At 38.8% G+C, this 27,497-nt stretch overlaps 1 protein-coding gene across 1 annotated transcript; it reads left to right on the top strand.

The window, feature by feature from the left end:
• The first annotated feature begins 18,392 nt into the window (after positions 1-18,392).
• Zxdb (zinc finger X-linked duplicated B) lies at positions 18,393-25,454 on the top strand. The gene has a single exon (XM_077793897.1). The coding sequence runs from the start codon at positions 20,121-20,123 to the stop codon at positions 22,584-22,586; it is 2,466 nt and encodes an 821-aa protein (XP_077650023.1). The 5' UTR covers positions 18,393-20,120; the 3' UTR covers positions 22,587-25,454.
• The last annotated feature ends 2,043 nt before the right edge of the window (positions 25,455-27,497 follow it).

Genomic DNA, 27,497 nt, shown 5'->3' with positions numbered 1-27,497 from the left:
TAAACATTGATGTGGCTGCATTACTATAGTATGCTGATTTTAAGTCCTTTGGGTTTAGACTGGGGAGTGAGATAACTGGGTCAAATGGTGGTTCCATTCCAAGTTTTCTAAGAAATCTTCATCCTGCTTTCCAGAGTAGTTGCACCAATTTGCAATCACATCAGCAATGAATGAGTGTGCCTTTTCCCCCCACATCCTCACCAACACTTATTGTTGTTTGTGTTTTTGATAAATGCCATTCTGACTGGCATAAAATGAAATTTTAGAGTAATTTTGCTTTGCATTTCTCTAATTACTGAATATGTTGAACATTTTTCATATATTTGTTGATTGACTGTATATCTTCTTCTGAGAAGTGCCTGTTCAGCTCTTTAGCCCACTTATTGTTTTGTTTTGTTTTGGTGTTAAGTTTTTTGAGTTCTTTATATATCCTGGAGATTTGTGCTCTATCTGAGGTGTGTGTAGCAAAATTTTTCTCCCCAAATTTAGGCTCTCTCTTTACCTCATTGACTGTTTCTTTTTGGTTTTATTTCTTGTGCTTTAGGTGTGTTGTTAAGGAAGTCAGGGCCTACTTTTTCTTCCATTAGGCACAGGGTCTGTGGTCTAATTCCTAGGTCTTTGATCCATTTTGAGTTGAGTTTCAAGCATGATGAGAGACAGGGTGTTTGTCTCATTTTGCTGAATATGGATTTACAGTTGTCCCAGCTCCATTTGTTGATCCCCATTCATTATTATGTTGGGTATGGGTTTTTCATATGTAGCCATCCATAAATTGAGATAAAATACTTCTGTGGTAGTGTCTTATGGTGATTAATCATGAAATGATGTTGAATTTAGTTGGAGGCATTTTCTGCTATTGAGATGATAATATGATTTTGTTCTTGATTCTAGTTATGTGCTGGTTTTTTATTTTTTTGATTTGCATATTTTATACCATTCTTATATCTTTAGGATTAAACCAAACTTGATCATGGTATATAGGTTTTCAGTTTTGCTGCGGAATTCTGTTTTCAAGTATTTTCTTGGAAATCTCTGCTGATCTGTTCATCAGATATTGTTTTCTACTTTTATTTTCTTTCTTTTTGTTGTGTCTGTAGCTGATTTTGGTAATGGGATGCTAGGCTTTGTAAAATGAGTTTGAAAACATTTTTCCATTTTTACTACATGGAATAACTTGAGGAGCACTGGCATTTGTTTTTTAAAGCTCTGGTAAAACTGAGATGTAAATCCATCTGGTTCTGGACTTCTCTTTGTCAGGTGGCTATTTATAACTACTTTGATCCCATTGCTTGTATTGGACCTGCTTGTTCTTTGAATATCTTTGGTTTTGTCTAATTAAATTACATGTGTGTAGGAATGTGTCCATTTCTTGTAGATTTTTCATTTTTTTTAAATAAAAGTTTTCAAAATTGTTACTAATATTTATTTGGTTTTCAGTGGTACCTATAGTAACATATGTATTTTCTTTTCATTTTACTTATTTGACTCTTCTCTCTCTTTTGGTCACTTTGGTTAAATTTTCATCGTCTAATTTCTATTTTCAAAGACCAAACTGATTCTTGCAATGATCTATCGTATTGTAATTGCACTCTCTAATTAATTAATTTAACTTCTGATTTGTATTATTTCTCTCAATATTCTGGCTTTGTTCATGCTTTTTCTAAGACCTTGGGTTGCATTATAGTATATTATTTAAGATCATTCGAGGTTTTATACATACTAACTCCAGGTTTTCAATATAGGTTCTCAAAGCTATAAACTTCCTTCTTAGAAAAGGCCTTGATCTATCCTATATATTCTGTTCTGTTGTATATCCATTGACAATTATTTTTCAGAATTTTTAAGTTCTCACAATTTGTGCAACCACAATTGATCACATAAAGTTGTATTTTTCAAACTCCATGTGCTTATATAAGTTTCTGTTGAGTTCATTTCTGGGTTCATTTCATTATGATACAATAAAATGCAAAAAGAAAATCACATTTTTGTATTTGGTAATAAACATATTTTATGGTGTAAAATACGATGTATTTTTCAGAAAGTTCTATAAGATTCTGAAAAGAACATATATATTCTGTTGTCTGTGGTAATATTCTGTAGATATCTGTAAAGTGCATTTAATATATAGGGTGGATTAATTATAACAATTCTTTGGGTATGAATGAAAAATGTATTTCTTTTTTTAATAAACTATTGTTATTGATTTAAAAATAAATGACAGTGAAATGAATTACAATTCTTATTACATGTGTACAGTACAATTTTTCATATCTCCGGTTGTATATAAAGTATGTTAACACCAATTTGTGTCTTCATACATGTACTTTGAATGATGATGTCTATCACATTCCACCATCCTTACTAATCCCCTGACCCCTCCCTTTCCTTTCCAATGCTCTGCTCTATCTACAGTTCATCAATTCCTCTCATGCACCCCTCACCCCACTATGATTCAACCTCCTTATATCAGATAAAACATTCGGCATTTGCTTTTGGGGGGACTGGCTAACTTCACTTAGCATTATCTTCTCCAATGCCATGTATTTAACTTCAAATGCCATGATTTTATTCTCTTTTATTTCTGAGTAAAATTTCCTTATGTATATATGACACTTTTTTAATCCATTCATCCACTGAAGGCATCTAGGTTGGCTCCATAGTTTAGCTATTGTGAATTGTGCTGCTATAAAACATTGATGTGGCTGTGTCCCTGTAGTATGGTATTTTTAAATGTTTGGGGTATAAACTGAGGAGAGCGATAGCTGGAAAACTGGTTCCTTTTCCAGTTTTCCAAGGAATCTCCATACTGCTTTACATATTGGCTGCACCTATTTGCAGTCCCACCAACAATGTATGAGTGTACCTTTTTCCCAATATCCTCACCAACACTTAATGTTGTTTGTCTTCATAATACCTGCCATTCTGACTAGAATGAGATAATATCTTATTAGTTTTGATTTGCAATTCTCTAATTGCTAGAGATGATGAACATTTTTTTCATATGTTTGTTGATTGATTATATATCCTGTTCTGAGAAGTGTCTGTTCAGGTCCTTGGCCTATTTGTTGATTGGGTTATTTGTTTTTTGGTGCTTAGCTTTTTGAGCTCTTTATATACCCTAGAGATTAGTGCTCTATCTGATGTGTGAGGGGTAAAAATTTGTTCCCAGGATGTAGGCTCTCCGTTCACCACACAGATTGTTTCTTTTGCTGAGAATAAACTTTTTAGTTTGATTGAATCCCATTTAATGATTCTTGGATTTATTTCTTGTGCTATAAAAGTCCTATAAAAAAAGGTTGGGCCCTAATCCCACATGATGAAGATTAGGTCCTAATTTTTCTTCTAGTAGACGCAGAGTCTCTGGTTTAATTCCTAGGTCCTTGATCCACTGTAGGATCAACATTGAGTTGAGTTTTGTGCATGGTGAGAGAAATTGATTTAATTTCATTTTGTTGCATATGGATTTCCAGTTTTCCCAGCACCATTTGTTGAAGACGCCGTCTTTTCTCCAGTGCATGTTTTTGGCACCTTTTACTAATATAAGATAATTGTAGTTTTGAGGGTTAGTCTCTGTGTTTTCTATTCTGTACCATTGATCTACCAGTCTGTTTTGGTGCCAATATAATGCTGTTTTTACTGTTGCTCTCTAGTATAGTTTAAGGTCTGGTATATTGATGCCACCTGCTTCACACTTCCTGCTAAGGATTGCTTTAGCTATTCTGGGTCTCTTACTTTTCCAGATGAATTTCATGATTGCTTTTTCTATTTCTATGAGAAATGTCATTGGGATTTTATTGGAATTGCATTGAATCTGTATAGTATGGTCATTTTGATAATATTAATTCTGCCGATCCAAGAGCAAGGCAGATCTTTCCATCTTCTAAGGTATTCTTTGATTTCTTTCTTTAGGGTTCTGTAGTTGTCATTGTATAGATCTTTCACCTCTTTCATAAGGTTGATTCCCAGGTATCTTTTTTTTTAGGTTATTGTAAATGGGGTAGTTTTCCTCATATTTTCTCAGAGTATTTATCACTGATATACAGAAATGCCTTTGATTTATGAGTGTTGATTTTATATCCTGCTACTTTGCTGAATTCATTTACTAGTTCTAGAAATTTTGGGGTGGAGCTTTTTTTATCTTCTAGGTATAGAATCATATCACCAGCAGATAGTGTTAATTTAAGTACTTTTTTTTCAAAACATATGCCTTTGATTTCTTTTGTCTGTCTAATTGATCTGGCCAGCATTTCAAAAACTATGTTGGATAGAAGTGGCGAAAGAGGGCATCCCTATCTTGTTCCAGTTTTTAGAGGGAAAGCCTTCAATTTTTCTCCATTTAGAATGATGTTGGCCTGAGGATTAGCGTATATAGCCTTTATGATGTTGAGATATGTTCCTGTAACCCCTAGTTTTTCTAGTGTTTTGAACATGAATGGGTGATGTATTTTGTTTTTCTCCATCTATTGAAATGATCATATGATTCTTATCTTTGAGTCTATTGATGTGATGAATTACATTTATTGATTTCTGTTTGTTTAGCCAAACTTGCATCCATGAGATGAATCCCACTTGATCATGGTGCACAATCTTTTTGATATGTTTTTGTGTTTGATTTGCCAGAATTTTATTGAGAATTTTTGCATCTATGTTCATTAGAGATATTGGTCTGAAGTTTTCTTTCTTTGATGTGTCTTTGCCTGGTTTTGGAATCAGGGTAATATTGGCATCATAGAATGAGTTTGGAAGTGCTCCCTCTTTCTCTATTTTCTGAGATAAATTGTAGAGGATTTGGTATTTCTTCTTCTTTAAAGGCCCTGTAGAACTCAGCTGTGTAACTATCCAGTCCTGGGCTTTTCTTGGATTGTAAGCTTCTGATGGTGTCTTCTATTTCATCACTTGATATTGGTCTGTTTAAATTGTCTATATCTTCCTGGTTCAATCTGGGCAAATCATGACTTAAGCGATTTGTTGATGCCTACAAATGTCTTATATTTTATTGGAGTATAAGTTTTCAAAATAATTTCTAATTATCCTCTGTATTTCTGTAGTGTCTTTTGTGATATTATGTTTTTCATCATATACACTGGTAATTTGAGTTTTTCTCTCTCCTTCTCTTCATTAGAGTAGCTAAGGGTCTGTCAATTTTGTTTATTTTTTTTCAAAGAACAACTTTTTGTTTTTTTTCAATTGTTTCTTTTGTTTTGATTTCATTGATTTTAGCTCTGATTTTAATTTATTTCTTGCCTTCTATTGCTTTTGCTGCTGCTTTCTTTTTCTTTTTCTAGGGCTTTGAGATGTAGTGTGAAGTCATTTATTTGTTGAGATTTTTCTTTTAAGGAATGAATTCCATGCAGTGAATTTTCCTCTTAGTACTGCTTTCATAGTGTCCCAGAGATTTCGATATGTTGGGTCTATGTTCTCATTTACCTCTAAGAATTTTTTATTCTCCTCCTTGATATCTTCTGTAACCCATTGTTCTTTCAGTGGCATATTGTTTTAGTCTCCAGGTGATGGAGAAATTTTTATTTTTTATTTTGTTGTTCATTTCCAATTTTATTCCATTATGATCTGATAAAATGCATGTTAGTATCTCTACATTTTTGTATTTTCTAAGAATTGCTTTGTGGCCTATCATATGGTCTATTTTAGAGAAGGATCCATGTGCTGCTGAGAAGAAAGTGTATCCACTTGATGCAGGTTGAGTTATTCTATATATGTCAGTTAAGTCTGTTATTGATTGTATTATTGAGTTCTATAGTTTCTTTATTCAACTTTTGTTTTGAAGATCTATCCAGTGGTGAGAGAGGCATGTTAAAGTCACCCAAGATTATTGTATTGTGGTCAATTTGACTCTAAATGTGAGAAGAATTTGTTTGATGAATATAGCTGCATTATTGTTTTGGGCATATATATTTATGAATGTTATGTCTACTTGGTGTGTGATTCCCTTGAGTAGTATGTAATGTCCATCTTTATCCCTTTTGATTAACTTTGGCTTGAAGTCTACTTTATTTGATACAAGGATGCAAACCCCCACTTGCTTCTGCAGTCCATTTGAGTGGTATGATTTTTACCAACCTTTCACCTTCAGTCTTTGTATGTCTTTTCCGATCAGATGAGTCTCCTGGAAGCAGTATATAGTTGGGTCTTTCTTTTTTTAATGCAGTCTGCTAGCCTGTGTCTTTTGATTGGTGAGTGAGTTTAAGCTGTTAACATTCAGGGTTATTATTGAGACATGGTTGGTATTTCTAGCCATATTTGTTTATTTTTGTTATTTTAACTTGACTTGATTTTCTACTTTGATTATTTTTTTTTTTCCTTTAGGGGACTACCTCCCTCTGCTGATTTTTATTGTTGCTTTCCATTTTTCTTCATACAATATTTTGGCAAGGATGTTTTGTAGTGCCAGTTTTCTAGCTATACATTATTTTAACTTTTGTTTATCATGGAAGTTTTTATTTCATCGTCAAATCTAAAGCTTAACTTTGCTGTATACAAGGTTTTTGGTTGGCACCCATTTTCTTTCAGAGCTTGATATATGCTGTTCCAGGATCTTCTAGCTTTAAGGGTCTGTGTTGAAAAATCTGCTGTTCAGGGGATTAGCAATGGTGGTGAAATGTGATGGACATCATTATTCAAAGTAAGAAGACTTGAATTGGGTGTCAACATACTTTATATATAAACCAATATGAAAAATGGTGGTATATATGTGTAATAAGAATTGTAATGCAACAAAACAAAACAAAACAGTTAAAGCTTTTAATTTGGTTTATTGTCTCTTTCATTTCAAGGATTTCTGTTTGTTTTTTTTAGAACCTCTGTCTCCCTGTTGAGGTGATCTTTTGCTTCTTGAATTTGTTTATGTAGTTCCTTGTCAAAGTGATCTTTCACTGCTTGTATTTGCTCTCTTATATCTCGCTTGATTTCACAGAACATTTTAACCATGTATATCCAGAACTCTTTCTCTGTCTTTTTTCTGCTATGGCTGCCAATGATTCTAGTGATGAGGTGTCTTGATTTGTTTGTGGTAATTTCTTCCCTTGTGTTTTTATGTTGCTCATGTAAGATCTTCCTTTCCAGCTCTGTGAGTCTGGAGTGTTGTTACTCTAGAGGTTTTTATTTCTCTTGTAGGGTTCCAAGATCCCTCCTTTGTGGGGAAGGACAATATGAATTAATCCCAATAACCACAATATATCACATATGAGCAATTTGTTGTGATTAAGACAATTAGAGTTGAGTCTCAATGTAAAGAAATGTTGGATTCAATTACTATCTAAAATATAATCAGTAATTTTGTAAAAAGGTTTACAGTTTCTGATGTTGGACAATGAACTGGCATGGGGAGTAGGACAATATGCTGAGGTGGAAAGATGTCAGCATATAGAGTTATTATATCTTAGGAAGTGTGAAAGATAAATCTAATAAAGAGTGTTAGTAGCAACAGAATAGACAGGAAGTAATTTAGGGTAGACAAATTCGTGGGATGACAGTAGAGTACATAAAACAAACACATTTATGTGTTTAGAGAAATACAGGATGTTAAAATAGTGAAATTTGGAGGGGGAAAAGAAAAATAAAAGAAAAAAACGAAAAAGGGCATATACAACACCTCTATCTTATATTATTTAGATGACTCAGTCCTCAAAATACTATTTCATGCAAAGTTCTTGGTTTCATATATGTTGGGTATGTGAGGGCCAGAGAATAGAGGCATAGAAGAGATAGTGAAAAAAAAAATACTCGAAAGAAGAAACCAGGGTTGTTGGTAGATTTAGAGAACTGTTTCTTTTCTGTTTCTCTTCTCATCCAATAGGTGGGGCTGTCTGTTTTAAGCTGGTGTCTCTGGCCTCAGGATGGTGTAGGTTACCAGGGTGGGAGGACTGATCCAGGTGTAGGGCATCTGGAAGTGAGGAGTGCCACCCTCCAGTCTCTAGGGAGGCTGCACTTCTTGGGTATCTTTTTGGGACCGCTTGAGCTCCCTATATTGTCTCCCTCTCTTGCCTGGAGATTTCCCAGCTCCTGGTCTCTCTGTTAGGGTCCAAACTTTAGTCCCATCCCCTCTCTCCCACTGAGCAGTTCCCACTTGCGGGACCTCTCACAGCCAGGCTCACACCAGGTGAGCGGAGCCCTGGTTGCACTGCACACCTGCCCAACTGGGAGCTGTTTTTGTGTTGATTGGTCACTGTGCCGAGGCCTCTGGGGGTGCAGGGAGCTTAACACCTGGAATCTGGCCAAATGGCGATTCGATCTGAGAGCTAAGAGCTGTCCCCACCCAAATATGGCGAGAAAGGTTATCCAAACTGAAGTCAGTCTGCTTCCAGCACCAGGGAGACTGGTGGGCTCGGGGGAGCCAGGTGACAGCGTTTTGTGCTGTGCTTAGGTAGTTGCCAGGTGACCTGCATGGGAGTGGACACAGTCTGAAGTTCTACAGGGGTGCTGATAGATGATTCTTCAAAGCCACTTGAGCTAGAACTCATGGCTTTGGGTTTGGGGCGCTGGGGTTCCAGAGTCCTGCTTATACTCTGAGGCTCTGAGCCCCATGTGGGGGTCACATTGCTGGTAATTTCTGAGGAAATCAGCTGTATTGGGGTCCTCTTACACTCTCTGAGATGCAGTATTCTGACTAGGTGAGACCTGGGTCACGGAGCAACAACAGATGGTTGCCTGCCTCTGGCCTGCCATCTTGAGATCCAGGAAAAATGTATTTCTGACATAAGGTATGAAAGTCACCAAAAATTATAGTTTGGGGGCCTATCTAATCCCTTTAAGTCCAGTAGGCTTAGGCTTATCAAATTAGATATTCTGGTTTTTGTTGCATATATATTAACAATTGCTATGTTAGCTTGAAGAATTATTACCTTTAAAATGGAACCATCAAGTTCTTTGTTCTGATTTTGTCTTGAATTGTTTATTGTCAGATATGACTAGAGCTATGCCTGATTGATTTTTCATTTTCACTGCTTGAAATATCATTTTCCATTATTTCATTTTAAATCACTGTATATATTTGCCAAATAAAATATCTATCATGTGAGTTTGGGTGAGACAGAACATCATGGAGGAACTGTATAACAGAGGAAAGTAGATCAGGACTTTGCATAATGAAGTGGAGAGAGAGAGAGAGAGAGAGAGAGAGAGAGAGAGAGAGAGAACGAACTTCCTTGATCACAGAGAAAATATACTGCAAAGAAATGCTCCAATGACCATGCTTTTTCAGATACACACTACTTAGATAAATACAGTTACTGCCCAGTAAACCCTAATGACAGATTAATGCACTGCTTAGGTTAAGGCTCTCACAAGCCAGTCATTTCACCTCTACCATTTGTTGCATTGATTCACACATGACCTTTTGGGCAACACCTCATACCTATATTATATCACATACTTTTGTCTCATCTGACCAATTTTAGCTTGAAGTCTATGTGTTCAGATATGAGTATACCTAGTACAATTTGCTTTTCCATTCACTTTTTCTTCAAGTAACATCTTGAATCATTTCATTCTCTGTATTTTTACAGTTTTGATGTTGAGGTGAATTTCTTCCAGGTGGAAGAATGAAGGGTTTTGTTTTTTAATCAGTCCAACAATCTGCTCCATTTAATTGTGAAATGCAGACCTTTGACATTCAGGGATATTATTGAAAGGTATATAATAACTCCTGTTATTTTGTTGTTTTGTTTCTGGATCTTGCCAACAATCCATATACATGTCTGTCTTCACCATTTGTCTTGGCATTTTCATGGTTTACTGAATTAATTATGTTTGATTCTTTCCTAGTTCTCATATTATCTAATCTTCTAGTGAGGGGATTGTATTTATCCTGTTACTCTTCTCGATGTAGAAATGCTTAAAATGTCTTCTGTAACATTGGCTTAGTGGTCATGTATTCATTTTTTTTATGCTTATTTAGGAAGGGCTTAATTTCTCCTCTCATTCCAAATGATAACTGATTCATTTAGAACTGCAAATTGATAGCTTTTTATTTCCTTCCAGTACATGAAATATGACATTCCACATCCTCCTGGCCTTTAGAGTTTCTGCTAGGTAATTGCTGTGATTATGTTGGGTTTCACTTGATGCATCCCTTTTGCAGGTTTCAATATTCTTTCTTTTTGTTCTTTGGGGAAATTAACAATAATTTGATGCAGATAGGGGAGCATCTGCTCACATCTATTTGACGATCAAAATGCCTTGTGTCCATCTCATTCCCAAAGTGTGATAGATTTTCTGTATATATTTCAATAGATTCCCTATGCATTTAGCCTGCATATGTGGTATACAGTTTTGACCAATTATTTTCAAATGCACTCTTAAATGTTCTGAATATTTTTAATTGCAATCTAATGTAACAGTTTATCAACCACTTATTTGATCCCTGATAGTCTTTCTTCTGTTTGATCTACTCTATTGATGAGTCCTTAAAGTGAGTTTCTTAAAATTTGATTTATTGAGCTTTGTAATCCAAGATTTCTGATTGGCTCTTTTCCAGAATCTCTATATCTTTATTGAGATTCTCTTTTATATCCTACATTATATTCCTTAAATTAATTAATTTATTTTTGTATCTTCTTTGATCATATTTAGCATCGTTTTTTTTCAATTATTTGTCTGACATTTCTTCCACCTCAGTATCTTTAAAATCAGTAACTAGAGAGAGATGAGCTTTTGAAGGAGTCACATTGCCTTGTTTTTCACATTCCTTTTATTTCTATGTTGAGTTGTATGCACATTTCAGGATGCCACCTCTTCGACTATACATGAGAGATATTTTAGAAAATAACCTTCAATTGATGATATGCCTGGAGTATTTACTTGTTATGTAGGATTGAGACTAATTCCAAATGGAATTAGCAGCACAGTTTTTCTGTTACTTCTCTCGCAGTCACTGGTGTATTTTGACACAATGCCAGAAGGATACATTTTCACTTTCTCTGTAAGCCTCACAATAGTGGGGACCTTTTGCTAGTTCAGGCAGATGTGCTATGGAGAGCAGATAATATGAGATACAAACTCTGTGGTCACTACTCAGGTCGTGTCAAGAATATGCTGACTTCAGGGTTACAGGTTATGGGAGCAATTGATGCTGAGGTTTGTCATAGGTAGCATTGCATTTGTAACATGAGACTCGTGTTATTTCTCAGTGCTGAGAAAAGCTATTAGGGTGAGCATCCTGGATTGGGACTTCACCCTCCCCTGGCATTATTTACTTGGTACAAAGTCATTGGCTGGGGTCTTTTTTTTTTAATCCCCTGTCCTGAAAGTTGAACTATCCACCAAGGTTCAAGTGGAATTTGATCATAGTTGGATTAAGGAGGAATTTCCCTCAAATTTGTGGTGTGTTTCACCGAGAATCAAAGCACAAACCCAGCATGCTTCAGGTTCCAGGCTTGATCCACAGCTGCACTCAAAAGGAGAAAAACAAAACAAAACAAACAAACAAAAAACTAAAACACTGAAAACATCAAAACGAACTAGATATAGAAATAAAGTGAGAAGTTGACCAAACATCACCACAATCATGGCACCAAAGTAGCCAAAAACAAAACAAAACAAAATGGGCCAAAACAGAATGAGTGAACAATTAAGAAGAGTTAAGATAATAAGGAGAAAACTGAGATAGAAAAGAAAAAAAGAGTTCATTAAAAATACTAAACTTAAGAAAAAAGTAAGGGGAATTAATGAAAAATAAAATGTAAAAAAGATAGCGTAGACAGAGGGGAAAAGAATAGAAAGAAAAGAAGAACAAGTTAAAAAATTCCTCCAAGCTGAGATATCTGTCTTAAAGATGCTTCTTTCCAAGTGTGATCACACGTGTTCCAGAGGTCCACAGTCTGTGCACCTGGTGACATGGTCAATTCCTGAGCTGAAGAAAGCCAATTTTTGGCTGCATGTGGGCTGCACTAACTGGGCCTATATTCATCCCAGCTGACTGCAGCCTGAATGCTTAGGAGCAAGGCAGATATCTAACCTGCATCAAATATCTAGTGTGCCTCAGAATGTGAGTGGTTGAGTGGAAAAATGAGAGAGAGAGAGAGAGAGAGAGAGAGAGAGAGAGAGAGAGAGATATGCTGGAGAGGGAGGCATAGGATCTGAGCATTTGGCCACCTCAGACTCAGTACCCTCAAAACTGGCTCCCCGATGACACCACAAGCGACTGATCTTACTCTTTGCTACAGAGGATGGAGCCATCCGCCTTTGTGTCCTCTACCCGCTATCTCAGCCTGCTCTCTCCAATGCTCAAACTATACCGCAGGCCCATGTGTCTCTCAACCCTCCAGCCAAAGCAGTCTGGTGTTGCAGTTTCTCACACAGTTAAACTAACAGGATGTCCACAGGAACCCTGAGTTGTGATTGCCCCGATATTTCTGCTCCCCAGGGTAGTCTGATCCATAATAACAGGACTCCTCTCATAGATAGCTATTGGTTATACAACTCTGAGAATTTTGCTGAGCTATATATTGACTTTCTTCCCTAAAGTTAGCTTGCTGTGCAGTAGGAGACACCCTCAGATCAAATACTTGAACTGGTTTTATAGTTTGTGTGAAGTGTGGATTTGTCCTGCATTTAGGGTTTCCAGTACATTGTTATTGTCCAGGTTGTATGCACTCTCAGGCTTATGTTAAGCTTCTGGTGTCTGGTTTTCATCCCTTTGCTGGGGAACCCCATTGTTGAGACTTGCATCATGCTTTCCTCTGCATTGCCTTTCTGAATCTTTGAGCTGTTAAGATTTCCCTTCACTTCGTTTTTTTTTAAAGAGAGAGAGAGAGAGGAGAGAGAGAGATAGAGAGAGAGAGAATTTTTAATATTTATTTTTTAGTTCTCGGCGGACACAACATCTTTGTTGGGGTATGTGGTGCTGAGGATCGAACCCGGGCCGCACGCATGCCAGGCGAGCGCGCTACCGCTTGAGCCACATCCCCAGCCCTCCCTTCACTTCTTTATTGATTCTCAGAGCTTTTTCTCCCTTTCTCTCCTTGAAATATACTCTGTACTTTGTTGTCTGACTCCTTTCATTCACAGATTCACACAAAGGGAACTTCAATTTCTCCATCTCGCTTCCTTGATCCTCGACTATTTGAATCTTCAGGAGCTAGCAAACTTTGGCTCTAGCTATGCATCCACTGTCAGAGAAACACAGGGGTGAGGGACACAGTGAGCAAGAATTGCACCTTTATGCTGTCCACACCTCCAATTATCCTCTTACGTGTGGATTCAGAGAAATAACCAGTCAAGGATCATTCAGGTTGTCAGTGGGAGGATGCAATGCTTAATTATTCCCATCCAGCCCGTGACACGTGGGGAACTCTCAAATCTCCCTTTCCTCTGCATGGAGAGGCAACTAAAGCCTTGCAGCCTTCCCTCGGAAAATGCATATTGGATGTGTGCATTTCCACTAAACCTGGTTCTAAGCAATTTATAGGAAGAGACAATGGCTTATTGGACTTCTAGTGATGACAGCTATCCAGGGAGCAGGCATAAAGGAATGCTCCTGAAGATTAGTGGAAGAATTTCCGATTTTATATTTGTGTCTCTCCACTGCCAGAGTGACAGGATAGTCGCAATGGGCTGCAGGCAGAACCAGCATTTGAAGGATAAATGTATACATGATCTAGGTGTTGGCAGTTCCAGGAAGGAACCGTAAAGGATTAACAACTATTAAAATAGTCTGGCTTTGGTCTATGTCATGATATCTCTCAAATATTGGCCCAGCAAAAGAAAAATATCTTTTCCAATTAAAGTGTACCTTCCTCTCAATACATGTTGCCACTTCAATTACTAATCATTGGATTATTTGCCGGGGGTGGGGGGGGATGGAAAACCCATATGCTTCTTTTGTCCCATCAAATTTGTCAATTTTTCACCATAAACCCAAATGAGACAGGTTCAGTGTAAACACTCCAACTGCCAATAGAGTTAGGTCTATACACTTTGAAGCCCGACATGGGAAGCTATGGCTAGGAGAGGGCTATGGATAGCATGGTTTTTAAATAAAATCCAAGGATCTTCTCTCCCTGTTTAGTTCAGGTGCAAGTACCAGGAGAGCACAGCAGCATTTAGGGAATACAAGGGTTCATTCCTGAGGAGAATATTTGGTAATCATACTTATGGAGAAAGAGGCAATCTCATCACACAGCAAGGCTCTCCTAGAAGGTGGAGCCCCTTGGGTAGGATAAAAATGCAGCCCTCACAGGCCCTCTGCTCTAAGCTGGAAACAACTCTTTGTGCCAGGGCCTGGGTTGTGTGGCAAGCTCAGTATAGGCCATGGAATTCTGGGACCAACAAGAATTCTAAGGAGTCAACTACAAGTCCTGAAATGGCTTTAAAAAGTGCTTTAGTCTTTATTTTTACCGGAGAAGCAACAGGGTTGTAGATAATCTTCCATTTTTAAGCAACTGGGTAGGGCACCGACTGTTTGAGCAAACTAAAAAGAGAAGCAACTCCTCTAACCCGATGAAGGCTATGAAGCCAGTCATCAACCTAGGGCCTCTCAGCTCCAAATTCACCCTTCAGTGTATGTTCTCTGATAAAGAAGGGGATTCTTTAAGCATCTCTACTTCAGAGTAACACCAAAGAGCAGTATGCTATGCTTTCTTAGTAGAGGGCACTGGTGGGATACTGAAAGAGAAACTAACTGGCCCTCCTACGATTTATAAATGGCTTTCACAGTTGTGGATTTGAGAACATTTTTGGTGGTCTGTCACAGACATGGGCCCTCAGCAGTTGTGTGGATCTGATTTGGTCTGTTGATAAGTTTCTTGTGGCTTTCTAGGTAAGATCACCCTGTGTTCCAAGTCACCTGTCCACAGTTTCTCTCTACATATTTACCCCCCCACACACACACGTACTCAGCTTTATGCAGTCCTTCCATCACTGCAGCACTCCTGATACCAAGATCCCGGTCCCACCTCCACCCCCGGCCCCCACCTCCACCAAATTGTAGCCACTATCCACAGGGCATTTTTACTTCAGGCTTCTCACTGAGCCAGGACTCCTCAATCCTACTGCACATCCCCATATACATGTCACCAGCTATGCACCATCCCCATACTACAATGCTCTGGGGAGTTGCTCTGTGACTATACACCAATTCGGCTTCTGTACTCCACATCTGGCACTGGCAAAACAGAGGAATTCTCCACCATCCAGCAGATTCTTTTTCAATCAGGTGTGAACTCCAGTCTTGGGGAGTTGCCCACATTCTGAGATTTTCTTTCTTATGGAGCCCCTGCTCCAGAAAACTCCACATGGAGTTTTCTTCCATCTTTTATTAAAACTTATATGATAGTTTTATAGCTCTTTTTTTTTTTTTATTCGACTTCCTTGGTCCAGACTGTAAGCTTTCTATGTTGTGATTGGATCCAGATTGCTACAGAACACAACATCTATAGCAAATATCATTCTTAACAATGAGTTAATAATTTTTCTATGTTCATATATGAATACACGACCAGTATAACTTCACAACATGTAAACAACCACAAGAATGGGAAGTTATACTCCATGTATGTATTATATGTATAAATTTTTCTCTTTGAGAGCTGCATCAAGTAAGGATGTCCACTGTATTTACTTCTATCCAATAGTCCTGGGGTGGGGCAGGCAGTGGTCCCAGAGAGACCAATAAAGGAAGAAAAAGAATAAAATGTTAGGAAAGGAAAAAGACAGATGGGCATTATTTGCCGATGTTATGGATGTGCATGCAAAATTTTCCAAGTGTTTTATTGGAATCGATAAAGGAGCTTAGGAATTTGTGGGATAAAAAGTCAAGTAGAAAAGCCTAATATATGGAGGCTATCATGCTAAGTGAAATAAGCCAATCACAGAAAAATAAAGGCTGAATGCTGTCTCTGATATGCTGATGCTGACTCACAATAGATGCGGTGGGGGTGGGGGCGGAGTGTAGGTTCACCAGATTGGATGGGGGGTGGGGATAGGAGGAAGGGAGGGAGGATGGGAATGGGAAAGATAGTAGAATTAATCAGACATAACTTTTCTATGTTCATATATGAATGCACGACCAGTATAACTTCACAGCATGTAAACAACCACAAGAATGGTTGTATGCATGATATGTCAAAATGCATTCTACTGTCATGTAAAACTAAAAGAACAAATTAAAAAGGAAAGCCTATCATATATTTCTAAGCAACACATTTTAATAAGTGAAATTGACCAAATTATGCTATGTACATATATGACTACATCACACTGAAGTTCGCCTTTATGTAAGTCTATAAAACACCAATTGAAAAAATCTACAAATAAATAAAAGGAAGACCAGGAGAGTAGAGGAGAGGAACAGGGGAAGGAGAAGAAGAGGAAAAGCAGAAGTAGTGAGGACTCAAGGGTAGCAACTTATGTATTACATATGTACGATAATGTCTAATTGAACCCCAACATTATGTATAACTAGAAGACACTAATAAAAACATTCAAAAACCAAAAAATACAAAGATAGTATTTGCTAAATATGACATGCCTAGGATAAAATGTCACATGTTCAGAAAAATGGTATAAAATATAGTCACACTCAAAGAGATATATTATTATTATTATTATTATTATTATTATTATTATTATTATCATTGTTATTATTACCAGAGATTGAACCCAGGGGTGTTTAACTAGTCAGCCACATTATCAGTCCACTTTTTTAATGTTATATTTTGAGTCAGGGTCTTACTAAGTTGCTCAGGGCCTTGCTAAGTTGCTGAGGCTGGCTTTGAACTCAATCCTCCTGCCTCAGCCTCCACAGCTGCTGGGATTACAGGCATGTGCCATCAAGCATGGCTTCAAAGAGATATGATTAAAAGAAGAGATATGCCTTAGACATGAACCAAACATGTAGTACTGAAAAGTAGTCAAATCTAAAATATCAACACAGCCCTAGTTAGAATCCCACTCTGAGAGACCCTTGGCCCTACAACTTTCCATGATGAATTGATAACTTAGGTACAATGAAATGGACCCCAAATAGATAAGGTACATTTGAAGACCAAGGTAAAATTGACTCATTCTATCCAAATATCAGGATTGAATATTGGTCTTTGGTAATTAAGTTAGTGTTGTATTTCAAATACTTAAATAGGTCCGTGGCACATAATAGAGTGTATAGGAATTAGCCCAACCCTATGTCGATGCTCAATTAATGGCACCATAAATCAGGTAGAAAATGGAAGACTTTTCAACAAGTAGTTCACTGAGAAAACTGGATATCCACATGAAAGGAACCCTATTCACCACCACCGTACACGTACACAAACTTCAAGTGCAAGTGGATTAAGACCTGCCTGTGAGAGGCAAAACTATGTAAATTTTAGAAGACGATACAGAAAATAATTTTTGGCCCAGTGTTGCTTAAAACAGAAAAAAATCTCTTAAAACATATTAAGAAAGTATAGTATTAAACTGGGCACAGTGGAGCATGCCTGTAATCCCAGGGGCTTGGGAGGCTGAGGCAGGAGGATTGTGTGAGTTCAAAGTCAGCCTCAGCAATTTAGCAAGGCCTAATTTAGTGAGACCCTGTCCCTCCCTCCCTCCCTCCCTCCCTCCCTCCCTCCCTCCCTCCCTTCCTTCCTTCCTTCCTTCCTTCCTTCCTTCCTCTCTCTCTCTCTCTCTCTCTCTCTCTCTCTCTCTATATATATATATATATATATATATATATATATATATATATATGAGGATGTGGCTCAGTGGTTAAACACCCCTAGGTTCAATTATTCCTGGTACCAAAAAACAACAACAACAACAAAAAAAAAGTGGAATCACTAATCATGAAGAAAAGAATGATCAGTTTGACTGTATCATAACTAGGATTTTCTGTTCAATAAAACAGAGCCCAAAGCAAGTGAACACACACACACATGCACCCACACACTCACACACACACAAGGGAATAGCACAGCCACACTTATGGACTGGTATTTGAAATAGGTAACAAACCCATTAAATCAGTAAGCACAAAATGGATAATGCATAGGAAATTTTGTGGAAAGAGTTAAATTTGGTCCAGTCCTCCCACAGAAAAGCAAACCCCAAAGGTTCATAAACATGATAATGTGATAAAGCTTATTATATTTGGGGTATTGTCCACAGCCATGTTGGCAAAGATTAAATGCTGGCAATATTTAGTGTAGGTGAATAAATAGGCCAGAGGGATGTCTATGGGCTGCTGGTGTGGTTGAAAATTGGCACAACCACTACAGAAAACAATTTGGCATTGCTTTGGAAAGCTGAACATATGTATATCCTATGGATCAGTGATTCTATTCTGGGATGTATACTCCGGAGAGGCTTTTACCCATGTGTTCCATGAGAAATGCACAAGAACAGACATAACAGCCAAGAACTAGAAATGACCCTAGTGTCCATTTATTGTAGAACGGAATGGTACAATCACATCACAATCACTGTTTATAAGCACAGACTGGAACGCTAGTCAACAACGGAGACAAAGGATTTACCCGAAGCTACTATGAACAACATGGATGGGTCTCTTACATACGACAGAAACATACAATAAACGCTGAAAGAAGAAGCATGCAGTGTGATTACATTTACATAACTTCATATAAAATGCATTGTTTAGGGATGCATACAAAAGTGGTAAAGCTATAGAGAAAAGCACTGAAAAGATTATCACAACATCAGGATAATGACTTATATATCCACTGGGACGATGTGGGCTATGATTGGGAGGAATAAAGTGGCTGTGTTCTGGAAGGCTGGCAATGGTCCGTTTCTTGACCTGGTTCCTGATTTACATGGGTGTTACTTGTATAAATCATCTAAACCTACAGTGTGTTTTATTCAGTCTTATATAGCTCAGATTTTAAAAATGCTTACTCCAAGAAAAAAATGTAACAGAAAGGAAAATATGGGTTGTAGAAATAAATCTTGATGAGGTTTGAATTGTTATGGATGAAGAAAATGTGATTTTTCCAGTCCGGAGACCAGCAAGTGTCCTCTATCTCTCAAAGGTGAGGGGGGCCAGGGTTATTTAGATGCTAAGTACCCCATACCTAATCCTCACCCTAAACCTTTCTCCTACCAGACATTTCACCCTATATTTATGTTAACTGCCTATGGCAAATCAGTTGGAGGATCATCATCACTAATAAGATCACTAGGCATCAAAGGTCATGTCATTACAGTAAGACTGGGCAACCACACTTCCATGAGAGCAGGTACCCCAGTTTACTGCATTTCCTGTCAGTCCACAGGCATCCATGTGCTGGAGAAACTAGAGTAAACCAAAGAATATCTTCATTGTGTTGTGAGATTGGACATGAGCTTTACCATGGTGATAATGGTAACTGAGGATGGAAGGGCAAAGAGTTGGTTTAGGTTGAGCACTGTACAGGGAGAACCCAGGTGCAGATTAGGTTTTCCAGATCCCAGCATAAATTGTGCCATTCTCCAGGCTTAGCATTTCTAAGCAGAATTGTGCTAATGTGTTTTGGCCCCATCTCCTATTCTATTCTCTGACAAAATCCTATGTGGAAAATATTTCCCAGGACCTTGCTTAAGATAATTCAGAGTATAGAAGTTTGAGTAGGGGCATCTGCAACAGAAATCCTAGCACTGTGGTAATTTAATGGTGACACATACTTCATTTTCTCAGAAATTTTCTCTCATCCATCAATCCATCCAGCCAGTCAGCCTGTCAATAATTTTTAATCCACAAAACGTATTAAGCAACATGCTCATTGCCAGGAGAGGTTGGGGTGTGTTCATTTAGGTATATACAATGTGGTACAGATTTACATTGCTTTTATCGGATAGAAACCTAGGTACTCTAGAACCAATACTGAATGAGCTGTCATTTCCTCATTACCTCAAAAGACCATCTTGATTACTTACTAATATAAACTGTGGAACTTATTTATGCGCATCAGGCTCTGAGTCTGGGCTTCCTATTTGTTCCAGAAGCCCAGTACCAGAATATTTAAATCACTGTGGCGTTAAATACGTTTTAATATCTGATAGGGCCACTTTCTGCGCATTGCACTTTTTTTTTTTTTTTCCCTCTCAGGAACGTGTTCGGGCCCGCGGCAGGGGGCGGGGTCGCGCCTCCGCCGCGGCTCCGGTTCCAGCCGAGCCTCACGGACGCAGAGATGGAAATCCCGAGGCTGCTCCCGGCTCGCGGGACAAGACAGGGCAGCGGCGGTTATTGCCCCGCGGGCGGCGGCGGGGTCCACCGAGGCCCTGACCCGCCGGCTGGTCAGGCCCCCGCGCGGCGCCTTCTACTGCTCCGGGGGGCCCAAGATGGCGGGCCCGTGCCGCGGAGCGAGGAGGCCCGCAGGGCCTCACGGGGCCGGGGCCCGGGCCCAAGCCCGAGCCCGTTGGCGCCGAGGCCGAATCACCCGAGCGGCGGCGGCGACGACTTCTTCCTGGTGCTGCTTGACCCGGTGGGTGGCGACGTGGAGACCTCGGGCACCGATCAGGCCGAAGGGCCCGTGTGGAGGGAGGAGGCCGAAGCGGGCCTGGGGCCCCAGGGGAACGAGAGCGGCGCGAACCCCGCGGGCCGCCCTGCGCTGGGCCCCCGCTGCCTGTCCGCGGCCCCGGGCCCGGCCCCAGTCCCGGTCTCCGTCCCGGTCCCGGTCCCGGTCCCGATCCCGATCCCGGCTCCAGCCTCAGGCCCGGGCCACGGGGCGGCCTTCGCAGGCACCATCACTATCCATAACCAGGACCTGCTGTTGCGTTTTGAGAACGGCGTCCTCACCCTGACCACGCCCCCGCTGCCGGCCTGGGAGCCTGGGGTCGCGCCTTTCCCGCAGCCTGGGGGTCTAACTGCCCCGCCGCCAGCCGGGTTCCCGCACACCGCGCAGTTGGGTGACTGCCCAGAGCTGCCGCCTGAGCTCCTGCTGGCCGAGCCGGCGGAACCTGCGCCGGCCCCGGCTCCTGAGGAGGAGGCTGAGGGCCGGGCCGCCGCCCAGAGCCCTCGCGGGCCGCTGGGCCCGGCCCCAGGCGTGGTGCTGTACCTGTGCCCCGAGGCGCAGTGCGGACAAACCTTCGCCAAGAAACACCAGCTGAAGGTGCACCTGCTGACGCACAGCAGCAGCCAGGGTCAGAGGCCCTTCAAGTGCCCCCTGGGCGGCTGCGGCTGGACCTTCACCACATCTTACAAGCTCAAGAGGCACCTGCAGTCGCATGACAAACTAAGGCCTTTCGGCTGCCCGGTGGAGGGCTGTGGAAAGAGCTTCACCACTGTGTACAACCTCAAAGCACACATGAAGGGCCATGAGCAGGAGAACTCCTTCAAATGTGAGGTGTGCGAGGAGAGCTTCCCCACGCAGGCTAAGCTCAGTGCCCACCAGCGCAGCCACTTCGAGCCAGAGAGGCCCTACCAATGTGCGTTTTCCGGCTGCAAGAAGACGTTTATTACCGTGAGTGCCCTGTTTTCCCATAACCGCGCCCATTTCAGGGAACAGGAACTCTTTGCTTGCTCTTTCCCTGGCTGCAGTAAACAGTATGACAAGGCTTGTAGGCTGAAAATTCACCTGCGGAGCCACACAGGCGAGAGACCTTTCCTTTGTGACTTTGAGGGCTGTGGCTGGAATTTCACCAGCATGTCCAAACTCTTAAGGCACAAAAGGAAGCATGATGATGACCGGAGGTTCACGTGCCCTGTAGAAGGCTGTGGGAAATCTTTCACAAGGGCCGAGCATCTGAAAGGCCACAGCATAACCCACCTGGGCACAAAACCTTTCGTGTGTCCTGTGGAAGGCTGCTGTGCCAGGTTTTCTGCTCGTAGTAGTCTCTACATTCACTCCAAGAAACACCTGCAGGATGTGGAGACTTGGAAGAGTCGTTGCCCTGTCTCCACCTGTAATAAACTCTTCACATCCAAGCACAGCATGAAGACCCACATGGCCAAAAGGCACAACCTTGGCCAGGATCTCTTAGCTCAGCTTGAAGCTGCAAATTCTCTCACGCCCAGCAGTGAGCTTACCAGCCAGGGACAGAATGATCTCAGCGATGCAGAGATAGTGTCTTTCTTCTCTGATGTGCCTGGCAAGAGTTCTGCTGCAGTGCTGGACACCGCATTGGTCAATTCTGGAATCCTGACTATTGATGTGGCTTCTGTGAGCTCCACTCTGGCAGGGAATCTGCCTGCCAACAATAATAATTCTCTAGGGCAGGCTGTGGACCCTCGGGCCTTGATGGCCACCAGTGACCTTCCTCAGAGCCTGGATACCTCTCTCTTTTTTGGAACGACAGCTGCTGCTTTTCAGCAGGGTCCCTTAGATATGGATGATGTCTCCAGTGTAAGTGTGGGGCCACTGGGGTCTCTGGGTTCTTTGGCAATGAAAAACTCGAGTCCAGAGCCCCAGACTTTGACACCCAGCAATAAGTTAACAGTGGACACAGAAGCTCTGACTCCTTCAAGCACCCTTTGTGAAAACAGTGTTTCAGAACTACTGACACCAACCAAAGCGGATTGGAATGTACATCCTGACTCCGACTTCTTTGGACAGGAGGAAGAAACCCAGTTTGGATTCCCCAATCCAGCAGGAAACCATGGTTCTCAGAAAGAAACAGATCTTATCACAGTGACTGGCAGCCCATTTTTGGTATGAATCAACTCTATTTGTTACTTGCCATGTGGCTTACTTTATTAACACTCAACTTTGAGGGTCTTCTGGACTGAAGGGTTTGCAGAAGAACACATCCCTGGACTACAAGCTTGGAGATTTAAATTCTGATCTTGAGTCTGGAACTGACAAGTTCTGTGACCCTGAGCAAGTCACTTAACCTATCTGAGCCTTAATTTCCTTATTTATAAAATGATGTGCTTTGAATGCATTGTTTCTAAGCTCTTTTCAGTGCTTTTATTCCTTTTAATGTATGCTTTCTTAAAAAAGTTTGGGACACCTTTCAATGTTAATATTAATTTTTTAAGCATCTATATAATTAAGTTATATTATAATGAGCATCAATTTACTTTGCAAACAACTTCAACTTATGAATGATTTGATTCCTGCACATTCCTGCTCTTTTATTCTTAATTTTGTGAGAATTCCAGGTATGAATTCATTTATGCATTAGTATTTAATATGTTTAAAGATTTAGGCCTCTTTTGAAAAAAATCCATCATCATCCTTAGTATCAACAGTAATTCCTTAATATCAGTAAATATCTAGCCACATTTTCCAACTTTCAATTTTCTCATAAATACTACTTTTTAATTATTTTTTTGTAATTTAGAATTTAGATAAGTCTCAAGTATGTTGTTCATCTATAGTTCTCTTTCTACAATCTTTTTCTTTCAATTTTGTTCATTGGAATCATTAATTTATTTCATATCAACAACTTGCTTCAGTCTGTTTTGCTGATTACATCCTTGTGGTAGTGTTCACTTTTCTCTAGTTTCTTTTCTCAGTTTAGTAGTTAGCTCTATGAGACTTGATCAGATTGAAATGATTTGGGGGCATGAATGTTTCATGGGTCATGTTGTGTTCTTCTATTAGGTATTCATAATGTCTGGTTTTCTCCCTTTTTGTGATTCTATCAGCTGCTGATGATCAATGGATTAATTCATGATAATTTTGATTCTGATATGATGAATTGTTCTTGTAGAATTACCAACAATTAGGGGAAGAGGAAATGCTGCTTGAAGTACTTTCAAAAGTTTAGAAGAAATAGTATTAAATGCCAAAATATTTTCTTAACTAGAAATAAAACTAATAAGAAAAAAAGTAAAAAATGTGTTGGCTTTTATCACTTTTTATCTTCCTGAGCTTTTTTTCTTGATGGGAGTTTGTGTTGTGGAATTGCCAGCCAGGTCTTTGTCATGAAACAGTTTCCAGTTTGTGCTCTGTGGTATTGGACAAGTGGTCTTGAATAAGTTAGCATCACTGAGCCTCAGTTTTCTAGCTGTTAACTGATCATACAATGAATGCATGCACATAACAACCTTAGACTTTTCTTCTGCTCCAGTTCCCAACATATAAGTAAATATACTATGTGTTTTGGCATATTTTGTTGAATTTATATTATCGTTTGACTCTACAAGTTCTTCTGATGTAAGGGAGAAATGTGATATTAATCCTATTCTTGTGCAGACAATAAAAATTTATGTTGTTTAGGGTAAGTAGGAAGAGGAAATTCTATACCTTGCACTGAGTGATTTTTCTCCCCAGAATTGTTGTGGGAAATGCCAGAAATAGAGACATTGCTCACATGTTTATTTGCATATGTCTGGATTCGATCATTTTGTCAACATCTTTGCTGTTTTTGATGTCAGGCTTCTAGGTGACTGTGTAGCCTACAGTTCCATGAAAATCTGATAATGGAGCAGAGGACTGTGGTCTGGGGAGTTCATTGTTTATGGTTTCTAAGAGCTGGAGGAAAGGAAAGATTGGATTTGAATATTGTGTAAACTATGTTTACAGAATTTGCAGTTTGTGGAACACCTTCACAACTTGTGTCTTGTCATTTAAAGCAACCCTGTAAAGTAGTTGTTGCAAAGTCTGTATTGTGTTTCAAATTATAGTTTAACCAACTCATATACTGACTGGTTTTTGGCTATTACTGACAATTTTATATATAGCTTCAAACAAGGACTCTAGAGACATTCTTTTCACCTCTCCCTGTCTACCCATACAACTTTCATGATTCATTCCTGTGTTGTAACTTGTTGCTCTTTTCCTTTAAAGTTTCTTTTACCATCTTCTTATTTCCTCCCCACACCACTTCCATGACTGTGCATTCTAGTCCTTTCTTTCATATTTTTTAATGAATAAATCTCCTTTTTGCCACTATCCCTCAGACATTCTCCTCATGGAAAATTTTCTTACAGTTTTTTCTCATTTGCCAAGTGTACACTACAGTACTATATGTACAGTAAGAAGTTATTTTCAGAGCTTAGGTAATTCTTTGTGTATATATGATTCAGATCTTAAAGGAGGTTATTTTCTATACAGTTCAGATGAGAAGTCGATTTTTGTTTCATTGTTTCCATTTTTTAAAAAAGTTTTTGCCAGGAAGTTCTGCTAATAAGTCTTATTTGCTCTGGTGTACTAGTTTAGTAGTGTTTGCATGTAGATGTCTGTGGATGACAGTTATTGTAGCACTTTGGAAGTGCACTAAAAATGTGCCACTATCAAATGTTTCTATATTGTGTGTGTGCTAGTACACGCACGCGTGCACACAAACACACATACATTTTATAAGTGGTTGTATTCATTTAGTGAAAAAAAAGTAGACATACTTTAAAAAAAGAACTTGGAGAAATGCTTGGAATTTCATTGTGTTCACCCATTCAAAGTTTTCTCTCTTTGCTTTGGAAATATTTGTACTCATAAGAGATATTTCAAAAATGTTATTCATTAAAACCTCTTAAATAACCACTATTTTTCATGTCTAGCAAATGAGTATGTCAAGGACTAAGATGAATACACAAATAATAAAAGTCAAATAAATTGTTAAACATGAAGAAAATTTAATGCTGTGACTATATTTTTAACTCCCTAAATCAACTTCCTTCTAATAATTCATAATTATATTCTTTCCTATTTATTCCTTGAATTTTCAAAGATTAAATGCTACTTTTATTTTTTAAATAATTTGCTTTTTAAAAATTTTTTAGTTGTATATGGACATAATGGCTTTGTTAATTTATCTTTATGTGGTGCTGAGGCTCAAACCCAGTGCCTCACACATACTAGGCAAGTACGCTACCACTGAGCCACAACATCAGCCCTGTAAATGTTACTTTTCTTAAAGATAATAAATTTTATTTGCCCATGGGTTTTATTGAAGAAATTTGTTCAAATTGTTTATCTTGGTTTACAGAGTGGTGCAGACCAGCAATCAAAGCTGCTTGGGAGGCTGAGGCAGGACAGCAAGTTTGAGGCCAGACTAAGCAACTTAGCCAGACCCTGTGTCAAAATAAATATGAAGAGGCCTGGGAGTATAGATGAATGGTAGAGAGCCCCTGGGTTTATCCCTTATACCCTCAAAAAAACAAAATTAACAAACCAACGATTTATCTTTCAACACCCTTTTCTAGAAAAATACAGAAAACAACTTTGTGCTCTCAAGGTAAGACATTTAATATCTGTTGTTGGTGGCATGAAGCTGCCAACAATTCTTTTGATTTTGGTGTAGGTTTTAATATTAACTTCTTTTCTTTTTGCTTTTTAAATATTAATTTCTTTTCTTTTTGCTTCTTTTCAAGCACTGGTTTATTAAGAATTTTTTGCAGTTTAAAAAACAGTTATATGATAGCTTAAAAAGAAGTCTGTTTCTAAGGGTTGTTTTTATTATGTTGGTTGTGAGTTTAAAAGTATATTTGCCTTAGTGATCTTACCAATTAGTATAATTAATATAACAAAATGATCTGAGTAGTAAGCATGAATCATGGATAGACTATAAAATTTATTTGTCTCTGTGATCTAAACTACTTATGTTCCTATCCAGGAAAAAGATAAGAAGGTAATTTGTAAGCTGCAGATTCACATAAATAAATCTTTACTGAACTTAATTGTGCAAAATACAACATTATATTGAGGCTTCTATGAGAACAGTAATATAAAACCATGATTTTTGATGAAATTGCAATTGATAAGAGGAGATAGAAAAATAATATGTTAAACAGTTGAAGAAAAAAGTTTAAATTGGTACCAAAATGATGGAAAGTTAGAAAAAACAACAGAATAATATGTTGTTTATTGTGAACACAGATGAGTCAATGAATGTTTTAACAGAGGAGTCATATCATGAAAATTTTGTTTTAGAAAGGAAAATTTAATGAAATTGTACAATGAGGGTTATTGGGAAGGCTGGAATGAGAGAGTAAAATGGCTTTTGTAGCAATTGACTTGTAATATGATGAAGAATGAAGCTAGGATTGCAGTAGTGTCAGTGGAATTGAAAAGGAAGGCACAGATTTTTTATGCATCTACAATACTTAAAGAGGGATATTACTTGGCGCTCATTAGGGAAATAGATAGGTAAGTAGATAAGTAGAGATGAGAGAGAAAGCAGGACTGATAACTTAGGTTTCCATGGAGGTTATATAATCATATTTTTACTAATATAATTAGAGAAATAAGGAAGAGTCCTTTTGTTCATAAGTATATAAAGATGGTGGCTTCAGTTAAATAATAATGGATAAAGCATAATTATCCTTCGTAAGCTACCAATATTGTGATTTATTCACTTTTTAGAAGACAGCATATGATCAGTTCCTGTTTCTTGACATCCTCAGGCACACCCAGAATTATATACACATTTCTGATCCTCTCATTTCCTTTTAAATTACCAGAGGCCTCTTCATCTTGTCATCAATGATCTAAATCTGTACTGACCAATGTGGCACTTACTTGTCATTTAGGCTGTTAAACACTTGAAGTATGGCTAGTGGGAATGAGGGACAGAATTCTTCATTTAATTAATATAAATTTTAGTTTTAAAACTGCAACAAAATAAAACATTTTTTTATGTTAAACATAACTCTATTGTTAGATAGGATTAAATTTTACTTT

The sequence above is a fragment of the Urocitellus parryii genome, chromosome X (assembly GCF_045843805.1).
Source record: "Urocitellus parryii isolate mUroPar1 chromosome X, mUroPar1.hap1, whole genome shotgun sequence".
NCBI classification, from domain to species: Eukaryota; Metazoa; Chordata; class Mammalia; order Rodentia; family Sciuridae; genus Urocitellus; species Urocitellus parryii.
Note: the sequence above shows the minus strand (reverse complement) of the source record. Positions and strands in the feature narration are given on the sequence as shown.

Coding starts and splice junctions, on each gene's coding strand:
- Zxdb (XM_077793897.1), top strand. CDS start 20,121: ATGGAAATCCCGAGGCTGCTCCCGGCTCGCGGGACAAGACAGGGCAGC.